The sequence below is a fragment of the Acyrthosiphon pisum genome, chromosome A1, assembly GCF_005508785.2.
Source record: "Acyrthosiphon pisum isolate AL4f chromosome A1, pea_aphid_22Mar2018_4r6ur, whole genome shotgun sequence".
In the NCBI taxonomy this organism is placed as follows: Eukaryota; Metazoa; Arthropoda; class Insecta; order Hemiptera; family Aphididae; genus Acyrthosiphon; species Acyrthosiphon pisum.
Genome location: NC_042494.1, coordinates 53,656,111 through 53,680,271, shown reverse-complemented (window position 1 = coordinate 53,680,271; position 24,161 = coordinate 53,656,111). Strand labels below are relative to the sequence as shown.

The 24,161-nt window shown below is 28.9% G+C and overlaps 4 protein-coding genes across 8 annotated transcripts in view; 2 read left to right on the top strand and 2 right to left on the bottom strand.

Moving 5' to 3' along the window:
• Window positions 1-1,237: 1,237 nt before the first annotated feature.
• LOC100571584 (cAMP-regulated phosphoprotein 19-B) lies at window positions 1,238-2,740 on the bottom strand (the record flags this gene model as incomplete). 4 transcript variants are annotated; one of them, XM_029487269.1, is given in 5 exon segments in its annotated part: window positions 1,238-1,357; window positions 1,437-1,501; window positions 1,982-2,137; window positions 2,202-2,332; window positions 2,408-2,521. In XM_029487269.1, coding segments are annotated over 2 exon segments (174 nt in total), but the record flags the coding sequence as incomplete, so codon positions are not given.
• Window positions 2,741-2,865: 125 nt separating this feature from the next.
• On the top strand, window positions 2,866-14,927 carry LOC100161525 (DDB1- and CUL4-associated factor 1). 2 transcript variants are annotated; one of them, XM_001946576.4, is made up of 27 exons: window positions 2,866-3,028; window positions 3,144-3,297; window positions 3,614-3,764; window positions 3,850-3,981; window positions 4,046-4,173; window positions 4,260-4,423; window positions 5,305-5,453; window positions 5,533-5,700; window positions 6,501-6,634; window positions 6,717-6,855; window positions 6,926-7,159; window positions 7,219-7,385; window positions 7,451-7,724; window positions 7,802-7,924; window positions 8,677-8,830; window positions 8,929-9,074; window positions 9,774-9,950; window positions 11,370-11,524; window positions 11,981-12,199; window positions 12,268-12,448; window positions 12,513-12,724; window positions 12,790-12,874; window positions 12,945-13,154; window positions 13,228-13,426; window positions 13,513-13,667; window positions 13,729-13,795; window positions 14,349-14,927. In XM_001946576.4, exons 2-27 carry the CDS (start codon window positions 3,203-3,205, stop codon window positions 14,552-14,554), a joined length of 4,224 nt encoding a protein of 1,407 aa, XP_001946611.2. In that variant the 5' UTR covers window positions 2,866-3,028; window positions 3,144-3,202; the 3' UTR covers window positions 14,555-14,927. The 2 variants fall into 2 exon arrangements, with proteins under 2 accessions (XP_001946611.2, XP_008184180.1); XM_008185958.2 differs by having other exon boundaries at window positions 7,219-7,391.
• Window positions 9,423-24,161, bottom strand: part of UQCR11 (ubiquinol-cytochrome c reductase, complex III subunit XI) — a gene marked incomplete at its 3' end in the record, with an annotated part of 32,021 nt that continues 17,282 nt past the window's right edge. The window contains 1 exon segment of the mRNA NM_001190813.1: window positions 9,423-9,451.
• On the top strand, window positions 18,669-22,264 carry LOC100165639 (deoxynucleoside kinase; the record flags this gene model as incomplete). The annotated part of the gene is given in 4 exon segments (XM_001947602.5): window positions 18,669-19,083; window positions 19,205-19,347; window positions 21,925-22,043; window positions 22,107-22,264. Coding segments are annotated over 4 exon segments (771 nt in total), but the record flags the coding sequence as incomplete, so codon positions are not given.

The following is a 24,161-nucleotide window of genomic DNA, read 5'->3' as shown; positions in this document are numbered from 1 at the left end:
ACTAAAAAACATAATGACTAGTTGCGCCATGCCGTGTTGTTGTAAGTGACTACTGCTGTTACAGAGTATATAAATATGTAATGAAATTTACTATTATAAGATTTTAAATATTTCAAAAAACTAAACACTTTTAACAAACTCTGATCCCACTAAAATCTTCAGTGCATAAATGCACATCACATATGTACAACAAAAGTTCAAAAATATACTTGAAAGTTATCTAAATAAATAAATTAATGTGTGAATCGAGCAATTTTTAAATATATAAGATTCTTTATTCTTATAAAATAAAACAACTTATATTTTGTGTTTTGTACTTTTTTAAAACTAATGAAATAATAATATTATAAGTACATTATATAGTCAAAAAATGTATACCTCATAATATTATTAACTTATAAAATTATTGTTTGTTTTTTAGAAATGAATCATTATAATATACATCTATTAAAGTTTTGCTTTTGAAATGAGAAATGGAATTGAATGTAATAATACATATTTTATTTGTAATCTTGTAATAATTTTGGTGTCAAATAAATAATAATTATTATATGATTAAAACACAATCAAGTTATATACCTAAATAAAGTAAAAATTTTACCTAATTATTTTAATTTTTAAAATATAGCTAAAACAATATACCTAATCACGAAACATAATATTGTTGAAATAAGTATTTTAATTTAATTTTATTAAGGGGCCCGGTGACATTTTTCCAAATTTTCCGCAGTTTTATAAAATTTGATATATTTGATTTTTTAGTTGCCTTCTTAATTATAAGACTACCCGATACCTATGTAGGGAAGGGGGGTTGATAGGGTGTATTGTATCGAACAAAATTACTTCACGAGAATAATTCTCAGGCCTTGTAGAATTGTCGAATTTTGATAGTTATTTTTTATCTGAAAAAAGAAGACTTCCTAAAGGTCGTATTAAACTCTGATTTTTATTTTATTTCAAATAATGGTGTAATATAATTTACCTATAAAAAAAAATGCATAAAATAAATGTTAAAATTGTATTAACTTTGAAGACATATTGTGAAGTTTGGGATTAAAATATTGAAGGTGCGGCCCGTAGAATATTACCCTTCATTAGTTAAAAAAAATTATCAAATTTGGTTGATTCTGCAGAACATAATTATTATTCTTGTAGAGCGCTTTTTTGGGTACAAAATTACAACTTAAACCAAAGGTTAAATATTTAAATCTACTGTGATCTATTAAGTTACTCGTACCCCTTTGGCTAAACGTTTTTGAAGGAGAGCAGAGTGACCACTGACTGGAGGCCAATTTGACTTCATTTGATATTGTTTTTTCATACACTCTTCTTGAGCTTTTTCAACATCTTTGGGGTCCTAAAACAATTGTATATATGTAAGTACTTAGTCAATAAAATCAATATATACTTGAATTATTTAATCAAAAATGTATTACCTTGGGCTTACAAAATTCTGGATTTTGAATCTCATTTGGGCTTTGATCGGCCATAGCTAAAACAACTGATCATCAACAATCGTAGATTAAAAATACTGACAATATGTAGGTACAAGAAACAATCGCACAATATTACTCAAGAAATTTAAACACAAATTTTGACGATGAAAAATTATCATAAGCTTATTGTCCAAACATGCCCATACCAAATCAGTGCAATTGAAAAATAAATGGCGGGAGTGCCAGGCACACAAAATGAAATGGCGGATAATATAGCATTGAATGATTCGTTTAAGGGAATAGTAATAATAATATGGAGATATTATCTATCGCGTTGTACTTGACCTCGGATTGACAGAGAAGTTAAAAAAAAAATTAACTATAGAACGAAAGGAGACGGCCGCGGTACAAATGGTATTCAACAATTTTTTTGTATATAGTCCAATTCGATCTCATAAGATGAATGGTCGTAGTTAATGGACGTGCTGATTAGGAAAATTGCGTCGAAAAGATTTTTATTTTTGCATGACAATATTTAACATTACCTGTGCTACACGCGTGGTGGTGAAGGTGTCAGGTACTCAGGTGATGGCGGATCCGCAGGTAGACCGTCGACGGTGGTTTGAGAACGACTGACGATAACAAACTGCAAAACGAAAGGAGGGAAGAAGACCGCAAAAATGATAGACGCCGCTTTGTTTCTACTCTAGGAAAAGTGAAATTTAAAGTTTTTTAAACAAAAAACAATAATAATTGTTAACACACGCGCCGGACACTCCACTCCACACACAGAAACGGTTAGCGAATAGTGGTAGTGTGGTACTGCACTACTGCAGGAAAAGAACCGGAGAGATTGGGTGGGTAAGCACTGGGACTGGGAAGCCAATCATCTTAAACTTAAAATAGTTATAATATTATTCCATGTTATTATCGTTGTCTGTTGTTGTTTTATCTGTTTATCAGCAACATACGAGAAAGCCTGCCACCGTCGTATGAATTGTTATTTGTTATTATTGTTGTCGAATGAAGCCGCGCAGACTTCGCCAGTTTGGAGTACGAACTATATAGGAGTTCGGAGTTGCGCAGTGCGCACTAATTGCCACTTGCGCGTGCAAACCATAGAGATTAGTTATAACTTTATGGTGCAAACAAGACAATAATAATTGAATACCTGAATGGTTGAATGGACGAATAGGAATCAGTACAAAGTACAATATTATACCTATGCTGTACGTCTTATATTATTAATATTAATATTATGTCTTCGCAGTTCGAAATGAAAATTATACAAAACAAAGAGTGGCTGCAGCCTGCTGATATTATTGTGCTGATTAGCTGATAGCGTTGGCCAGCGCTCCCGGTGTCTGTTCGGCGACTCGCGGTGACATAACCTCGAAAAACATTGCGGTCCGTCGGCCGTCCAGACAGGTCGAGTCGCGCGTTGTAGTTGTTGACTGTTGTTGCTCGTCGTTTCTGGTCGTTTGTTGTTACTTGTTACTTGTTGTGCACTTGTGCTTGTAGCTTCTACTGAACAGACTGAAGAACTGTGTATATTTTTTATGTTACCGTTGGCTGCGAGTATATAGTGATTAGTAAGGTTTTTAGTTTATTACTCCATAGAAAAATAGATCAGAAAATCAGTTATTTATAAAATTGCATCACCACAGACTCCGTTGTTAATCATTATTAATTATTTATTGTAAACAGGGTTGAACATCCTCCCGTTAAAGTAGTTGCTTGGTGTTAAGTTACCGTTGCATAGAGCTATGGAGCAGTCCGTCAGCGAATTGACCAACTTGCTCAGGAGATGGGAAGATGAAATGCCTACCCCTAACTACAACCCAATACCGACGTTGATCAAGTAATTTAAATCATCATAATATTAATGATGGATCTTTTTTTCAATTTTTATAAATTAATAGCTTGACCTTTAATATTATATCTCGAGTTATATCTCTTAGTTAAGACTTCTTTTAATTTAGAAAGTTTAATAATACCTACTATAATTTTAAGCAAATGGTATACTGAAGTAAGTTTCTTATTTATAAATTTAGATTTCCCTCAAACACCCGAACTTTTTTATTATTTAATAGACTTACAAAACATGGTTTTTGATTTGTATTATTTTGGTTAAAATTTCTTAATATCATTAATACTGTGATTTTAACTTTTTTTAGATTATGTGAATTATTTGAAGCAGAATCAAAAAATTATCTTAAAAAAGACCCAGATCCCTTTGATGATCGCCATCCATCTCGAATAGACCCTACTTGTGTATTGGGCCAGATGTATAAGATTCTGTTTCGCAAAGATTCTTTAATGAATAAGGTAGATATTAAAATCAATACATATTTTTATTTTCATTAAATTAATATATATATGATTCACATTTGTATTCATCAAATATTTTCAGTTAGTAATGGATTATTTAAAAGAACATCATTGGCCAAGACGAACTAAAGATAACCACGATTTAAATGTTGCTGCATGTAGGCTTATAATGAACCTCATACCAGGTTTAGAAACAACTGTTGTTTTTGAAAGTGTGAGTAAATCTTTAATTTATAAGATTAGTGTTTGGAAATATAAAAATAAATTATGTTTTCTAGCCTGCAAACGATCAACTTATTCAAAGGTTATTCACTTGGGCAGAAAATACTAGTGAACCATTGCAAACTTATGCAACAGGATTATTGGCATCTTGTATGGAGTTGACAGACATTGCTGCTAATTTCAAGTGTGTATAGTTAAATGCTTAGTATTTATTATAATAGATAGACATGTAGATTAAATGTTACTAAAATATAATTTTAAATTATGTAGAGAAGATAATAATAAACTTGTCCCAATTATACTGGATCGTCTGCATTCGTATTATACTCAGTTTTGTGAAGAAAATGAAATCAATCAAAGCACAGAGCCATATCAAAATACAATTAGTGATGAGCCTAGTGATGATACAGGTGCTCCGTCTCCAAAAAAAAAAAGTAATTTTTCATTCTTTAAATACATTTTTATAAAACTTATTTTAATTTATAATTGTGTAGTTGGTATTTAATTATATTTAGATATATTTAAAATATTAACATCATTTAAACTCTTGAAATTAATTAAAATGTCATCAAAATATTTTTTTAATGGGCTACATGACATGACATTTTACCATTATAATAATATTTATATAAACAAAACATACTTTTTATGACTGTTAAGTGCGGCATAAACCAACAAGTACTCTTAATTCAAATGAAGTTCATAATACTGTTGAAGATTTTAACCAGAACATTAATATTAATTTTGAGGACTCTCCTAGTAAATCAAGTATATTTACTACCAGTGATTAGCATGTTCTATATAAAAATGATTTTGTTATTTTTAAAATAATAGAAAATTTCCTTTTGTAATTTCTTGAGAAAATAAACAAGTTAGTGAAAAAATTGTGAAATTAGATGCAAAATCCTAATATTGTTAATTTATAATTTTGAGCTAATTATTTGATAAAACCGCATGTAATTTAATATAATTCGAAACTTTTTTATATATATTTATTTTCTTCTCTATAATTAATTCAAAAACATAGTTTTTATGTAGTCTGCTCTTAACAAATAATTATATTTATGTTAACTATAGGTTTGACACTAGGACTATCTAGAACTTGTTCATTGTAATTATTACAAAATTTTGAAGGAACAGAAAATGTTATTTATTTTTTGTAGATAAAAAATTTTGTTCCTTATCTAATTATTTTTTCATTAAAATGGATATGCTTGGCACATTATTTTAAAAGAAATTATTTTCATGAATACATTCCTTGTAACACTGCCGTTAATTTTATACTATTTTATTTTAATCTAAAAATATATTTTAGAAAGAGAAGAAAATGGAATTTGTGGTGATAGTAACTCATCCTTTCCTGAGTCTAATGCAAGCAACTGGATACAAATCTATCCTCCTACATTGACAACAAAATTAGTTTACTGTCTCAAATATTTAGTACCAACTGGAGAATATCAAGAGGTATGTATTATCTATTATAATGTATATATATGTATCTATGTATTATGTATTATACAATTTAAATACAATTTGATTCTAGTTCTTAAGCCATGCCTACGAGAAAAATGCACTCAACTTAGTAATGAAAATAATAAATTCTTCAGAAAAACAAAATGGTTATTTAACTTTTGAAGCATTAAAATACTTGGCTGCTCTTTTATGCCATAAAAAATTTGCCACAGAATTTATTGGTTCGCAAGGATTACAAGTATGTTTATCCTCAATTTTAAGATAGAAATCAATTCAAAAAAAAAAATTTTTATTATAGAACTAATATATTTTTTTCTCTGCTCAGAATCCAAAAATAAATAAAATTAAGTTATACAACTGTTTGATTGGGCACCGAACTAAGAATAAAATATAAAATTGAAATGTATAAATATAGTTATAATATACTATTATCACAGTTTTAAATAAAAATGATATCTTTTTATATATAAATTAATGTTTCTTTTTTTTTTTTTTATCCGCTAGACTCAAAAACCACTTGATCTTTTTCAATAGACTCCTTGAAACTCTTAAGATCATTAGTAGCTGGAAAGATTAGAGAATGAAATATTGTAGGACTCGAAACCAGTTTTTATATAATTAAATTTTTATATAATATTGCAACCGTACCTAAAACCTAGTCCAAAAGTAGTAAATGTAAAAAAACCAGATTAAAAAATAAAAAATGACTTGTGATTTAAAATTGAATATATTATTATGATTTAGTCTACCGAATACTACTTAGCTTGGTTAGTATAGTCAAACTATTTTAAATTTTGTTTTTTATACCTACCAAACTAATTTCTTATAATTATATTTGATCTGGCACCGCAAATTCTTGCACACTCGCTGGTAATTATAGAATACTTTATACCTATTTGCTAATTTTTATATGGCACACTCTAAAGTCAAGGTATGATTTAGAGTCTAAAGTTTAGACTACTCTAAAATTAAATAATTAAGGTTTTAAATGTTGAATGTATGTTATTTAAAATATATATAAATTTATTTTATGTTTAGAAACTACTTCTTATTCCAAAACCTAGTATTCCATCCACTGGTGTTTCAATTTGCTTTTATTATTTGTCATATTGCGAGGAAGCAATGGAAAGGATTTGTCTTTTACCTGAACATGTCCTTGTTGATCTTGTAAAGTATGTTAAAGTATTTGTTTTTTTTAATAATATTTATTGTTTTTTTATCATATTTAACTTGGTTTTAATCATCACTCATAAGGTATGCACTTTGGATGTTGGAGTGTTCTCATGATTCTAGTAGGTGTCATGCAACTATGTTCTTCAGTTATAGTTTTCATTTTAGAGTTATTCAAGAAATATTTGATAACCATGACGGATTACGTAAGCTGTTTAATGTGGTATGATTAATTTACTTATTCCAAGTTAAATTAAGTAAGTGAAATGTACTCCTAATAATAATTTCTACAGGTTAGTACATTGCCTATTCTTTCATCTGATGATCCAGCATATAGTTCATTAACTGAAGATGCTGAATGTTCTGCAAGACAAATTATTCGTCATGTATGTGCTGGTTTGAAACATTATTTTGAAGCACATTTACATATAAAAGCTCAGCAAATACGTAGAGCCAAAATGAGAGATTCTGGTCTGTTAATTTCATCAACAATGGTTCATAATTTTTTCACAGTACCTGGTTATAAAGTATGACATTTTAAAAACTAAATTAAATAAACAATATCTATATTATATACTTTTTTTAGTCTTCAAAAAAATCTCGTGCTGAAGTCCAAGAAGAAATTGAGCTATTATCTAATGCTGTGTCCCTGAAAAGCCATTGGACACCAATTGATCAATTACTTAAATTGGGTGGCTTAAGTTTATTATTGCGAATAATCAGTTTGGCCCATGAATGGAATTTTTCCGGAAGGCATGAGTAGATAAAATAATTGATTTATTTAATTATGCATTTTAAACTATTCAATTTTGTTATAGATGTGAAATGATTAAAAATGCTCTTGAAGTATTAAACATATGTGCTGTATTACCAAAAGTTCAATTGGCATTATGTGAAATACCATCACCTAAAGTTCCAACAGATAATCAAAATGATACCTCCACAGTGGAAGAAAATGACCCACAAGCTGAAAATGACAATGTTGGATTAAATATTATTATAAAAGCAGCAGAAGGAGATCTTTTAGATGCTGATATTCAAAAAGCTGCACTTTCTGTCATTATAACTTGTGTTTGTGCACCAATACATAGGGTATATATTTCATATTATAATTCTATATTTGCCTTTGATTTGGTATTATGAACTTAAGAATAAATATTATATTTTAGGAAAGTGGAAGTATAGCATACTATTCGTCACATGGATCAGCTAAAAAACGAACACCTAAGACTTGTGATGATGCTGTGATTGAAAAAATTTGGGATTGTATTAGAAATAATAATGGAATTATGGCAAGTTTAGTTTCGTTATTTATGATTGGTTGAGTAGTTTAAATATGTTGCGGTTATATGAGTTGTATTATTTTATAGTAATTTATTTAGTGTAGTAGCAATTACTTATATTTTTAACTTATATAGTTATATAATTGTAATTAAGGTATTTTAACCTATCTTAGAAATAATTGAATAAAGTATTTTGAATTTTCCTTGAAATAATTAAAAAATTTTAAATATAGTGTACTCTCGAAATTTTCAACATCTCGAACAAATGAAATTCCCCTTCAAATAACAATAACACATTAAGATTTTGATAATTCAAAAAAATTTTCCCTGTGAGCTTCTGTTTACGAGAGTACGCTGTACTATACTCCATTCACTAAAAGAAAATACCACTTGGCTGACCAAAACTCGTCTTGATGCGCATTCCCCCCCTCCCCCACACACACACACAAAACCGGTATCCCCGCACGCGCTGGTGTCTGCTACAACCGAACTACAGCTAGATACGTAGTGAGTTGTATTATCTCACTATAAATTGTTTGATTCCACTTGCGCGTATATTTTACTCTTGAAGGGTTCCTCTTGAGCGATTGTCTAGAAGGTTAGGCAGCTATTGGTAGTATATTCTTAACGTGAACGCAGTATGGAAAAATAGTTTTTAAATATATTTCTATACCTTAATTTTATTGATTGTGTGCAGAACGAAGTTTTTAAAAAGGTGGTTATATTTGAGTAACAGAGAGTTTATAATTTTTTAACCATAGGTTTTACTTACTTTAATGACTATTAAAACACCAATTACTGATGTTGACGCTATACGAGGATTAGCAAGTCGTGCATTAGCTGGATTGGCTCGCAGTGAATCAGTTCGCCAAATTATCAGCAAATTACCTTTATTTAACACTGGCCAATTACAAAGTATGTAATTAATTATTTTCAGAATTTTTTTAATTTTTTTATTCAATGATTTTGATGTGAATGTATCTTATCAATACATATTATATATAATATTATAGGTTTAATGAAAAATCCTGTATTACAAGAAAAACGTCAAGAACATGTAACATTTCAAAAATATGCTTTAGAGTTAATAGAATTAGTTGCGGGGAAAAAAAAAAGTAATGGAGCTGAAATAGAAGCGTCATTGGCAAATATAAATCGAGTATGTTTTTAATTTCTTAAAATTCTTACTGAAACTTTATTCTGCACAAACTATTTGAACTGGATAAGTTTAAAATTTGATTATTTAAAAAAAACCATTCATATTTGAAATAGTTGTATACAGTAGTTCCATGGAATTAATTAGAAAAAAAGTATATGTTATATAAAAATCGCGATAATAGACCATGTCAATGATATGATCCATGCATCCTAGTGCCTTTTTTTTAACATCAGTGTGAGTGAGCAAATTTTAAAATTTATAACTTATACCAAAGATATTCAATTGACTAAAATTTGTTTTATGTTAAATTATTGTGAATAATAAAAAAAGCTTAATTCTACTGTAAATAAAAAAATATTGAAATATTGAATAGTACAATTTAAGAAGAATTTTGATATAATTTATATAACTTATTATTACTTTTTTATCATTGTTCTTTATTTCTATAATATTATTTATCCAACTTAAGATTATCATATAATCAGCTCTGTATACACATACCTTTAAATATAACAATATGGAAAAACGGGATAAAAAGTGTCCTATTTGATGTGTGTTGGGACAAGGTAACATGTTTCTCAAACAGGTACTATCTCGTTTTAAACGGGTATGGTCATCCTAGTTTAGTGCCACTGAGTGACTAAGAAAATATAAAATTATCAATTTCAATGATTTTCTGTATAATTATTTTATTTGTAGGCAAACGTTGTTGCACAAACTAAAATTAATTTCAATGAACAACAATTGCTCCTTTTAATGCATCAACATTTAATGGCAAAAGGTTTATCCACAACTGCAGAATCATTAGTACAAGAGGCAAATCTTAATATAGCTGAGAAAAAGTCTACACCATTTACATATATTTCCCATTGCCGTGTAAGTATTATGTTACAAGTTTTGATGCCCACATATGTTGTCTCCAGGGATCGTAACCGTTTCAAATTTTAACGGTTACGGTTTTAGTTCTTGAGAACGGTTTTCTAAATTTTCTGGTTTTGGTTTAGGTTTTAAGACCGGTTTTTTAAATTTTTTGGTTTTGGTTTCGGTTTTAAAAAAAGTTTTTCAAATATTTTATCGGTTTAAAGAACGGTTTTAGAAAATTTTCGGTTTTGGTTTTTGGAACAGTTTTTAAAAATTTCCATTTTATTTTCCTGTCTAATTACTGTAGATTCAATTTTTATTATCTATTAACTATTAGGGGCCGAGTCTAAAGCCCTGAAATATGGCTACTTTGTATAATTAGTGTACAATATACGATATAACAAATAAACGTTCAGCAGAACTAATTTCGTGTTATTAACTTGAATATTTTGTACCTAATTTAGGTGCCTCATGCCTACTTTTGCATTCGACATATTATTATGTTGCCATATTATGGTTGAGATCATTATTCGATTACATTAATATTTAATTGTATATTACAATAACATCACACTATATTATTTGTATTTTCAATTTTCAATCATAAGTTTAGTAATAATATATATTATATTAATATTTCGTAATACTCAGTAACTGCATCGGGATTTTTATCAATAAATCCAAACATAATAATTTCTTTGTATAAAAATAGTAGAATTACAAATAATATAATTAACTTTATGGAATTCAAAGAAACCGACATTAGTTTTAAATTTTAATCCGTTTTTCAAGAACAGTACAAGAGCGGTTTTTCAATTCTATGGTTTCGGTTTGGGTTTTGAAAACGGTTTTTTTAAGGTCTTAGGTTTCGGTTACGGTTTTTTAACCGGTGTTTCAAAGCTTTTGGTTCCGGTTCCAGTTCCGTTGTTCAGAAATGAGAAAACCGCGGTTTTCACCGGTTTTTTGGAAAACCGGTTAAACCGGTTTCGATCCCTGATTGTCTCCATTAATATTTCCATTCAGCAGAAACTATTTTGTGTTGATAGTTTTTATATTATAGTAATAAGTAAATAGACTTATTATCTTATTATTCAAAGGTAAGAATCTTATCTGTGTCTCATCAGTTTTTTTTATATTAATTTTAAAGCGAGTTATTAGTATGTAAAATATTAAAATATAAAAAAGCTCATAAAATTATTTAGAATATTAATAACAAGAAAACATTGATTTTCTTATCTTTAAATATTATAATTTTTTTAAATTTAGAGTGATATTAAAACAAACAATTCAAATGTGTCTGATGAATGCTAATTTTCTATGTTATACGTTTGTAAATTAGTGAATACTTATGGCATCATAACAAATTATTTTAATTTTGATACTTAATTTTGTTTTTTAATTATATAAATATTAATAAATATTTTTGTACTGAAGAATCGGTCGATTGGAGGAGGAATATCCCCAATAAGTTCTAGACACGCGATTCAAAACCAAAAATCTGAATTAGCCAATTCATCTAATGGTCCTTTAGGTGCAGGATTTAGTGCCAGAGGAATAAATTCAACTCCAATACGTTTGAATGTCAATAGGTATTTTGTAGTTATTTAATATTTGGTTTATTAATCGTGTTTAAATATCTTAAGAGGACGTCGCACCCACATATGTTGTCTTTGTCTCTTACACGCACAAAATAGCGAAACGCGTTTATGCGTTTCGCATAAAGTTGAACTCGCTCAATCTTGGTTTTTGAATATAAATACCTATTATAAAATTGAAATATGAGAATATTTTGTTGTGACGGGCATTATTTCTAAACAATATATTGAGTGTTATATTTGGAATAATGAAAAAACGCACTGTCTTGCTCTCTTCAAAATATTGTTATATTTTAAAATAGACATTTTTACCTTAGAACCAAAATTAAGTGAAATCTACTCAGACTGCGTAAATGTGATTAGTCTGCACTACGTGTGTAAGACAGAGACAACACATGAAGTAGCTACGTTCTCTTAAGCATATGTATTAATTGTATTTTATTTATCTAGACGATCAGAAAATCGTCCAAAACCAGAGCCAGAACAAGAACTTGAGTCACCCATGTCTAAATCAGTTCATAAAAAAATTGACCAAGATTTAACATTACTTACTGATAATAATACTAACTCAAAGGTTAGTTTAGAATCTATTGTTACAGAATACTTAACCAATCAACATGCTTCATGTAAACATCCTATGGTTACATGTCCTCAATTCAACTTATTTGTGTAAGTATTTAAGTATTTTATTTTCAAACAAATAATATTATATAAATATAATCATATTTTTCATATAGTCCACACAAATGTCCTGATCCTAAACCAAAGAGCTCAATGTGTACAAACTTTGCTATGCGATTTTCCAAAAATATACATTCTAGAAAACTAAACCAAAGACTCATACACAGTCGTTTTTGTCCAACCCGTAATTTCCACATGGATGATGAAGAAGCATATTTCACGTGTTGCGAGTTTTTGGTAAGTCTATTAAAATATAATAAAAATATATTTATTGTTATAATTATAAAGTTATTAATTTTAGAGCCAAAATCGTGTTGCTATTGGGACATACAATGGTGAAATAAAAGTATTCAATTTATTTACTTCTCAAGAAGAACTCTCATTTTCAGCCCATGATTCATATATTATAGACTTACAATGCAGTAATGATGAAAGGTTGTTGTTATCATCTGCTTCTTGGAGAGCGCCTTTAACGTCTATTTGGTCTATAACTGAAGATGCAATCAATATTAAGTAAATTTTCTTTAATTTGTTTTCTTTAAATATCTTATATTCTAAAATATAATATTTTTGTTTAGATATTCTTTGGACCATGAAGAATACTGTACTTTTAGCAATTATGACCAAAATAAAATACTTGGAACTAAAGCTGAAATAGCCACAGTAATTATTGAATTTCAGTTACCCATTATAATTATTTTAACAAACTTTTAATGTTAACATTTTTTCCTAGATATATGATTTAGAAACTAGTAAAAGAATATTAACATTAGTTCCAAAACATTCAAATCAGTACAGTAGAAATCGAGCAGCATTTGATGCCACAAATGAATTAGTGTTATCAGATGGTGTATTATGGGATGCCATCGCTGGAAAAGAAATCCATAAGTTTGATAAATTAAATCAATGTGTGAGTGGAATTTTCCATCCAAATGGACTTGAGGTAAGACATATTTTTTTTATATAATTAGCTAAATTGTAATCCGAAAATTATTTTTTTACCTATAACTTTGTAGATTATATCAAATACAGAAGTCTGGGATATGCGCACATTCCAGTTGTTGCGTACAGTGTCAAGTCTTGATCAATGTAATGTGACATTCTCCAAATCAGGAGAAGGAATGTATTTGTATGTCATTGATCAAGAAATTGAAAATGATTCTTCTTACCAAACTTCTTTTAAAACTTTAGATCCTAATGACTACTCAAATATAGGTAGATATAATGAACATAGTGTTAAATATTTTGCATTTATAAAATATAATAATTATTTGCTTTAATGAATTTTGTTATGTGCTTAGCCACTGTTGATGTTAAAAAATTCATATATCATATGGCTTGCAATAGTTATGATACTCAAATAGCTATTGTTGAAAATCAAGGAATGTTTGAAAATATTGATGAGTCAATTGTACGAATATACGATGTTGGTAGATCTAGAAACGAAGATGAAGCTGTAAGTTTTTTTTTTTGTGATAATTTTGATAAACTAGAATTATTCATATTTGTAATTTTAGGTCGAAGAAGAAGATGATGAAGATGTTGATTCTGAAGGTTCAGGGTCAGAAGATGAAAACATGTCTAGTACGTATTAAAATAATTTATTATTTTATCTTATATAATGTATAACTAGTCAACGAGTGTTTAAGAGATCGCTACACAGGCACAGCCATTTATTGTCTTCGTCTAACAAGTGCGTAACAGCATAATTATTTACGCTCAGGAGAACGCCTTAGCTCCGTTAGCTCAAAAATTAGAGTGAATCAACCTTGAAATTAGAGTATTATGAAACTTGATGGTAAGTAAATTATCTGTGTTTATGTGTTTTTTTTTTACGATATTTTTAGTAATTTATGCGTAAATAATATAGCGTAAATTAAAAACTCTCATAACTTACTTAAAAACTGAATTATCGTAAAAAAAACCACATACAAACATAGATAATGTTCATATCATCAATTAAGTTTCATTATTTTTTATTCACTGTAATTTTAAAACTAACCAAGTTAAACGTAATCTGATGAGCGTAAATTTGCTATGTTGTGCATTTGTAAAACAAAGACAACTAATATCTGTGCAGCGTCATCTTAAGTGGACAGTAGTTTAAAATAAAAGTTGCATTCATATGTTTAATTAGTGTTTCCATCATATTTGGAAGAAATGTTAGCTGGTGGAATGGCAGCAGGTGGGATGAGTGATAATTTTTCAAGTGGTAGCAGTAGCAATAGCAGCTTTGAGAGTGGTGGTGAAAGTTCTCGTTCATTTACTCCATTATCTGATTCAAGTAATGATGCAAGTTATGATGCTGGCATAAATTCAGACCCAGAAAACTTAGGTGCTTGATTATTATTAAATCTTATATATTTTTATTGTTTTAATTTAAAGATTGATATGATATGTAATAAGAAATAATAAGACATTACTTCTGAAGTACATACAATTTACAATTACCAAATTGTTATATCGCTGTTCAGTTATGTATTTCTGTGATTGAAAACAATGTTATCTATTGTATGTTTTATTGTAACATTATATTTGTATGTATGATAATATGATGAAATAGTTTTTAAAGAAATCTTTTTGATGATTTTCTGAAAGCTTACTGGGAGTTATATTCTATAGTTTTTTGTTGACAAAATAATTTGTGTACATAAATGTCAATTATACAGTAATATATCATATTGTCTAGTCTAAATACAAATTCCTTTTCACCAAATTTTGACGTTTTAATATCTGGTTAAATATTCTAAACATTGCTTTATTTATTAATTTTAAAAACCACCAATATAAATATATAAATTATTAATTACATGCATTGTGTATCTTAAGTGATATTTTTTTTTGTAAATACTAATGGTATGTGCTTAGTTAGAGCTCTTCACTTGTCTAACTTTTTATGCCAACCACTGAGTGCTAAAATAGAGCTTGGAGGTAGTGGCGCCAAGCTACTACAAAATCACTATGGCGACAAATATTGAATTTTAATAGTATTTAAATTTTTAATTTTTAATACATAATTACCAATTAGTAAACAGAGATAATTCACTATGGTCGCCATACTTGGTGTATGGGGATCGGAGCCTGTGCCTACTAGGTCTAGCAATATTATGTTTGAATATCTAGAACAAACTGATTCATTTTATAGAAATATATGGCTTAGAGGACCCAGCACAATTTGATTTTGGTTTATGTAAATCAAATAATATATGATAATATTAAACATTATATATATTTTAAATATATATTCACAAATAAACATGTTTATATGTGACATGGTCATGATCTAGTTTGTATCAAAGTGGTAGCAAATGAAAACATCCCTGTATTTGTTGTGTAAAACACCTTGAGTGGGTCTCAGATTTCTAATAGCTATACCTTCAAAACTAAGTCTATCACCAAATGACTTCACCATCATTTTCATCATGCTTAACTACATATGTTAAAAATAAAGTGTCCGGTTAAACAGAAATATACTAACCACAGTACACCCGTTGTAGAATCATCTGAATAAGTAAATATAAACAATACTTTATTCCTTGAACTACATAATAATGTAGCATATATAAAGTATTAAAGTTTAACCCATTAGTACAAAAGTGTTCAATAAAATGTAGTGTCCCTAGCGTACAGTAGGGGTGGACTTATGCCTTATAGTTAATTGGTTATTAATCAAAATTTTCGGCCAATATTGTTATTTGTTACTCCCTTTCATAGTGTATTTTTATATTATTTTATAATTTATAAAACAAATTTCATATTGATCATATTATATGGGTAAATAAAATATAATTATCATGATATTGTAATTTTTATTTTTAAAAGCTACTAGTATAAAACTATAAATTATAATAACATATTTTACTATAAAATATATTACTAAATACCTATATAGAATTAGCAATTACCATTACATCAATATATTGACTATATTACCTATAATAAAGCCAGCCTCCAAAATAAAAGTGATAGCCGAGTACCCACAATGTTATTTATTATTTTTATTTATAATGTAATAATCTATACAAAATATGTAAAATCACTTCACTGGTTTTTTTTTCTATGAAGCAACCATTTAAAATAATGCCCTCCCGACAATGATAGTTACCCTGTTGATGTGAGACTGAAGAGGACTAATTTCAATACCCCCTTCCACAACACAAAATCCCAATGCTTAAAAGTACATCAATTGTTATAATAATTTATAAAAGAGTGGGATTATTAAGGGTACTACGCCCTCGCTTTTGCGTGAATCGATCGCTTCCTAAAATACCTATTCTCGCCGGCCACCGCCACTGGAAGTATAATTACCTATAAGTTATCTATAAACGAATCATAATGAAAATATTAATAAATAATAATTTTAATGTCTCCTGTCAGAACGTCGAACAGTTGGTATTGATTCCTGTAGGTATGTAAATATTATTGCACAAAACGATATTGCAACATTGTTTTCATTATTTTACTCATATTAATTTTATAACAAACATACCAAACAGTATACTAGCACAGAATAATTTTGTGATACTACTACTAGTATAGGTAAGTAGTAACTAATAATTATACAGAGGTTAAACAGTCTATAAATGGTATATATTTTAAGTCATGGTATACACACACTATAAGGGACGTACTGAGGTACACAATTACTGAACAAATTAAAAAACTATGTAGAAAAGTATTTAAGGTCCCGGCCAATATAATCTCCCTTATATCTAAGTAAAGTCATCCCAGGTGGGCGCTCAAGATTTTTTGGGCTTAAAAATTGTCATACTTTCCTTTCACAGAAATAAACAATATGTACTCATTCGTATTCAACAAACTTACTGTCGTCCGTCAGTAGTCACAAGACACAAAGGCGAAATCGAACGGACACAAGGCACAGACAGTTACTGTACTGTACCACAGAATATAACAATGACTGTACTACCGTCTACAAATTACAATAGAACAATTTATAGTATACAGGTAGTGGGTACTATCATTGATTAAATATACATATTATGTGTATTTAATCAATGGTACTATGTACGGCAGTTAGTAAACATTTAATTATTATTGTTATCGTAGTTACTAATAATTATATAGTCGATCCGACGTAATCTCTTTACTATGCGCTTGTACCTAAATCTATAAATCTAAAAATAATTTTCAACGAAATAAGCGATCGGTGATTTCCACAAACCTTATCACGTACTAATTTAACTATGTACCTATGTGTATTATAGGTACCTAACGTCTACTATATTTGTAATTATATGCTATAATGTATAGTTGTTTTTTTGTTCGAACATGTATATAGAAATTATATTTTGACAATTTGGGCACAGAATAAAATTAGGGTTTCAAGAGTGTTCTACGACTGGACCGGTGGCAATCGGTGAAAAATGAAAATAATATTAAGTGTGTAGCGAACAATATTTCAATAAATAACTACGAAAATAAGTGATTACCTACTCAATATGTCCCTAGTGGTGTGACAATTATTACTCTATTAGTATTTACTGTGAACTGTTTTGGAGTTGTAATAACTTCACTACTTCAGTAATATGTAACAACTATTAAGTTATAGCAATTATAGCGTCATGACTCATGGGCCATGGTATCTATTATAAATAATTTATAATAATTTATTATAATAATATTATAGTAGGTAATTACTTCTTTAGTAGTTCCAGTGTTCACTGTTCCACAGATTATATTATGTACAAACTATTTTCATTATAATCTGTGGACTGTGATGGTAGTTCTTTATTATAGTTACCATTAGTTAACACGGATATTATATAAATACGACGTGACATGCGTGATATTTAGTATTTATAGGATCAATAGGTATTCTGCATGAACTAAGATAATATCTAACTATCTTAGTTCACGGTATTCTGGTAATCTAATATTGTACACGGAAGACTAAATTAAATAATAATAATAATTATGTATTTAGTTCAGTGATCTATATTTTCTATATTTTTTTTCTTTTATAGTAGGCATTCTATACTCTATAATATCAGTAATCAGTATAGATTTTCTTTCAGGGGAATTGCATTCAACAAAATTCTAATGATAAAAGTATAAAACACATTAATGCCTTATATTTGAATTTCAAACTTTCAAATGTATGACCGAGGGGGGAATGACCTGTGGGCTATGACCATCTGATCACAGAAAAATTACTCTGTGATCTGACTATATAAAATTAAATACGGACGTAAATGTACATGGTTAATGGTTGAAAACCACTTAAGCTTAACCACTGTTCCATAGTTTGATAGCCACCGTTGTAGAGTTCTTTCACGGTCTTCAAATAAGAAATTAATAAAATCATAGTACCCAAGTCCCAAAGTTCAAAGCCAAACAATTATGGCGCCGTTGCCGGTCACGCGCACGGCCCACGTGATGGCATTTTAATTGATAGTAGTCACGAGGGCGATAACAGCGGCGGCATAACATAACGATCGGTTCGGTTGCAACAACGACAACAACGGGTCAGGGGGGACAACAAGTTTTGGCGGTTAAAAGCGATGAATTCGTTGTGTTTGTGTTGTCGACGCCACCACGGCCTGTCTGCATTGTCTACAACGTCATTGCTCCGTTGCGCCCCGCCGGTTTCGCGCCTCCGTATCCACCCGACGAACACGTCTCGTCGACGTCCCGGTCATTTACTGTACGACATTTCCGTGGAGTTTATTTCCAGGACTCGAGCAAACATGGCCGTCAACGAATACGGCAGCCGACCGTACACGGTGTTCGTCGAGGGGAACGTGGGCAGTGGGAAAACAACGTTTTTGGAACAGTTCGCAGACTGCCCGAACGTGTACCTCGCCAAGGAACCGGTGCACAAGTGGCAGGACGTGCGCGGCCATAACTTTTTGGTGAGCACGTCGTTGTTGTTTCGCCGGCTTACCGAGATCTCCCAGTCGCCGCAGACTTCCGGCCCTCGCCGCCGGTGTATTATACCCATGCACTGTGTATTGTAAGTTTTCGTTTTTCCAGGGCCTGATGTACGAGGACCCGAAACGGTGGAGCTTCGCGTTCCAGTCGATCGTGCAGAGGACCATGTTGGAACTGCACCAGACCAGGCCGAAACTACCCGGTCAGAACATCAAGATAATGGAACGGTCCATCTACAGCGCCCGGTAATTACCCATTTTGGATTTTGATTATTTATCATAATTTTTTTTCCCGCCCATTCTGTCATTGTTATAAAATATTATCGTATTGTTATTATTATTTAAGGTGGGCATTGTAGTATTATCGTAGGCGGGGCGCCGCCGTGGGTAAAACCTGTATAGTATTATAATAACAAATTGAATAAAAGTAACTTGGTAGGTGAGAGAATGCTCGTTTTTCTTTAGTTAACATTTTGAGCTTTTGATTTTTTCACGGTACCTAGGTAAGCATTTTGATCGGACGCTGTACCCCCACGGTGTATTTTTATTTTTTACACGGTTCTACAGGCGTTTGGGTAACTTATTATGTTTCAACTCGCCTATATAATACGTCATGATACAGATACATAATATTATTGCTATTCATATTAATATTCAAGTGTGGTATTGTTGTAAGTGTCGCTCGCCTATAATATAATACATATATATATGTACTGAATATACAGATAGTGGGGGGTATGCACTATAGCGGTTTTTTTTAAGATTTAAACGGATTGATAACCAGATGTGTTTGATTATTAATCATATGTGTTATAAATGTAAATGTTTCACTGACTGACATGCCTAACCTTGATGAATAACTGAAAAAAATGGCAAATATGAAATTATTACTATCAAATATTAACAACAACTGCTATTTAAATTTTAACTTTTGTTTTAATTTCTCTGCACCTAATATTTTCAATGCATAGTTATATGATATAATGGAAATGATTTCATGTCTACTTGTTCTATAATCCTACATAATTTGTTTAAATTAAAAACTCTTGTTACTCTTTAGCTTCCCATAAACATAAACAAATAAACAAAAAAAATATTTCAAGTATTCTTTTTCCTTTAATAAATAACTACATTGTTAAATAATATTTTCTTTTTTAAATTTTATGGTGTAATCTGTATTTTAAGCATTTTGATATCTTGTGCACACGAATAAAATATCAAAACTTATTTGTTATAATATTTGACTGGGAAATTAAGTTAGTACCTATTGAGTAATAAATGTGATATATAATAATAGACCAAAGTATTTTTGTTGTTTGCTCAATTCTATAAACATTGTCATAAATATTCTAATGAAATACTTCATGATTATTATTTTAAATAAAATATTAAATTATTTGTGGTTTTTCAATGTTAAATGTACATTTTATTTATATATTAATTAGGTTTTAACGATCCCTAATCACGATAAGTAATAAACATGAAAATATTTTTTTTTATCAATTTACTATTGTACAGGGTGTCCCACTGAGGTCTGACAAATGCCATAACTTTTGCTTTGCTCAGAATTTTGAAGTTTTTTTTTCTTATATTTAATTTTAGACACTCACGTTAGGTACATAATATATAATATCCAAAAAATTATTCTGATACTGAAAATAAAAAATTTGAAATTTGATTAAAATTTTTTTGGATAAATTCAAAATAGGTACCCAATTTGTGAAACTGATTATAAGAACAATTTTGAAGGGAAAAAATTTATATAAGTCAAGTAGTTTATTTTTTAGAATTTTTTAAAATATCTAATTTTTTGATTAATTTGTTTTGGAACATAATAGGTAACTTTTTTAAAAATATTTTTGGGAATTTGCTGACTTTAAAATTATTTACTAATCACATAATATATAAACAATTTTGGTTATACGTTTAAATAGCATAATTTTTTTTTTTTTGTCAGATTTTTCTGTTAAACCCTGTATAACTATAATGGTAAAAATAATTACTAGTTATTACTTGATAATTAACTATAATTATTGTTGTTAGATATTGTCATTGATGTCCATTTTAGTTCAACAGTTAACAAATAAATTTAATTTGTTTTGATGTTACAATATCAACAAAAAATAAAATAATTATGAATACTTAAAGTATTTATTTGAATCATTTGATTTCTAAACAGTGATTAAATTTTATTTTGCATATCTTCTTAATATTTTATGTAAAATCACTATTCTTTCTCACAGTAATGGCTTGTGGATTTTTAGAAAAGTGGTAAACAGTTTAAAATGTATTATTAACCTTGCCACTCTGCATTTTGCTTAATAACTCAGTCTTAACTCTGTTCAGCGAGAGAAACGTTCTGTGCACTCCCCTGCTATCAAAACTGGTTCTCCAATGACAGGGTTTTATGTAGGGAACCCGTTTTAGTTGGTACATGGCACATTGTTTTGCTGAATTGAGAATAGTTGTTAATTATTATGTTGTATCAAATAACAAATTAAAAAAAATAAATGTTACCCTAACTAATTTTAAATTAGTTAACAACAAATAACAATTTTTGTTTTATACCTAAATTGTACAAGTAATATTATATTATGTCAAATCTACTTGAATTTATAAAAATAAAAATATAGATTTTAATAGTTAAAACTTATATTTACTTATGATATTTTGGTTTCGAGGTTAGTAGAATTGCTACATAATAAAAGGTACATGATAGGTGCTTTTAATTTATATTTGACATTTAAAATTATTTTTATTATTTTACTAATTTGAAAAATAAGCAGAAATTAAATTAACAAAATAAAATATTTATGTTTCCAGAAATATATTTGTTGAAAACTTATACAAAGATAATCTTATGGCTGCTCCTGAATATTCTGTGCTGGATGCATGGTATAATTGGCTAATAGAAAATGTTCAAATTGAATCAGACCTCATAAGTATGGCATAATATCAAATCATTAATTTTTCTTAACATTAATATATTATATTTTATTTTTTAGTTTATTTGAGGACTGATCCAGAAATAGCTTACCAAAGAATCAAAACCAGGAATAGGTCTGAAGAAAAAAATATTTCATTGGAATACATACAACATTTACATGAATTGCATGACAAGTGGTTAAATGTACACATTACTGACGTACCAAAGAATATACCTGTTAGTAAATTTATTATTATTTTAGATATAGCATAGATTTGATAAATGTTGGGGTGAAAGATGTAACGAGACATTATTACATCTTGTTACAAAGGGATATAAGTATCATATATTAATTTTGTATTTAATCCCTCCCGTAGATTGACAACGTAAAAATTCCTTAACAATATGTTTTAATATTATTATTATTAAATTGGAATGTTCTTAAGAGGATGTCAGCGCACTATTTTTTTCTCTCTAGCCCACGTGCAACATAGACAAAGCGCATTAACGCAGAATCATTTTTTGTATATTTTTAAGTAATCTCAGAGTAAAATCGCCCATTACAAAAAGATACTAATATTTTTGAGGGAATGACATATCGATTTTATACTTTATTGTTGTTTGATTTTCAAAATAAACAAAAAAATATTGTAAATTTAAATTATGTTTAAATGGTTTTGATACAAAATCGATATGTCATTCCCTCAAAAATATTATTCTATATCTTTTTGTAATGAGTGATTTTACTCTAAGATTACTTAAAAACATAGAAAAAATGTTTCTTCGTAAATGCGTTTTGTCTATGCTGCACGTGGGCCAGAGAGAGAAAAAAAAGAGTGCGCTGAAATCCTCTTAATGTTTAATTGTTAAAAATTAACTTAAGAGGACGTTGCACCCGCGTGTGTTACTCCGTCACACGTACGGAATAGCAAAAACGTTTTGGTGCGGGAACGAACAGAGAAGGCTACAATCACAACTAGGAAACAAAATATTAATCACATAAAAAGAAGAACTTTGGCTACGCAATATCATTTTTATTTTTTCGATATCGGAACTTCAAAAAAAGTTATTAAAGTTTGAAAAACACATATAATAATGGATTTTGAAACAATATAAACTTTTTTGGTATAAGTGATATCTTTTTTATGTGGTGAAAATTTCATTTCTTCGTAGTGACTGTACCTTTCTCGGTTCTTTCCCGCACAAAACAGTTTTTGCTATATTGTACATTTGTAAGATGGAGACAACAAGAAATAGGTAATTTTATTCTAAGAGTATTGTTATATAAATTATGTACTAATTAATGTTTGCAAAAATATATTTACAAATATTTTATATCTACATTATATGTACAAATGTGACTTACGTTTTTTGTAGATGTACACTTATGTCAAATACAATAGGAATGCCTTCCTTATAATTTATTGAGTTATTCATATCTACCATAGAATCAATGTATAAAGCAACAATGTTTATAACCTAATAAAACAAGATGTTTAACATATAACTTATAAATATACAGTACAACCTCATAAATCTAGACTAATTGGTGCTCTAGGTTGTCCAAATTAATGAAAGTTCTGATTAAAGAAAATAACCAAAGAAATGGGCTGTCAAAGTACATATTTAAACACTGTTCAAGGAAAAAAAGGACGTGTATTATAGATTTAAAATATACAAATGTTATTTAATATAATAGTATAGATATAATGCAACTCTGTTTAAAACTCTACAAAATACAAAATAACTAGATATTCCAATTATTTTTCTGATAATACTTATAGTATGTATTAATAAACTACTGACCGGATTAAGCAAAGTCCGGACTAATGGTGTCCAGATAAATGAGGTTCAACTGTATTTCACTTATTAATATCATTGTTATATTACAGTAATTATTAATTTGTAATTATTATCACCTCCTTTTATTTTATTAGTTAAATAAAGTAATAACTGAACATAAATAAATAAAAAAATACATATAAATACCTTATCTTTAACTATTTTATGTCTATGTGCTCGTGTACCTCTAAGACCAAGAACAGCTTTTCCTCTTTCTTCCAAAAAATCCACACCTAATTGCAATGCATCACTAAATAGTTTCTATAAACAATTTTGAATATTGTAATTTATT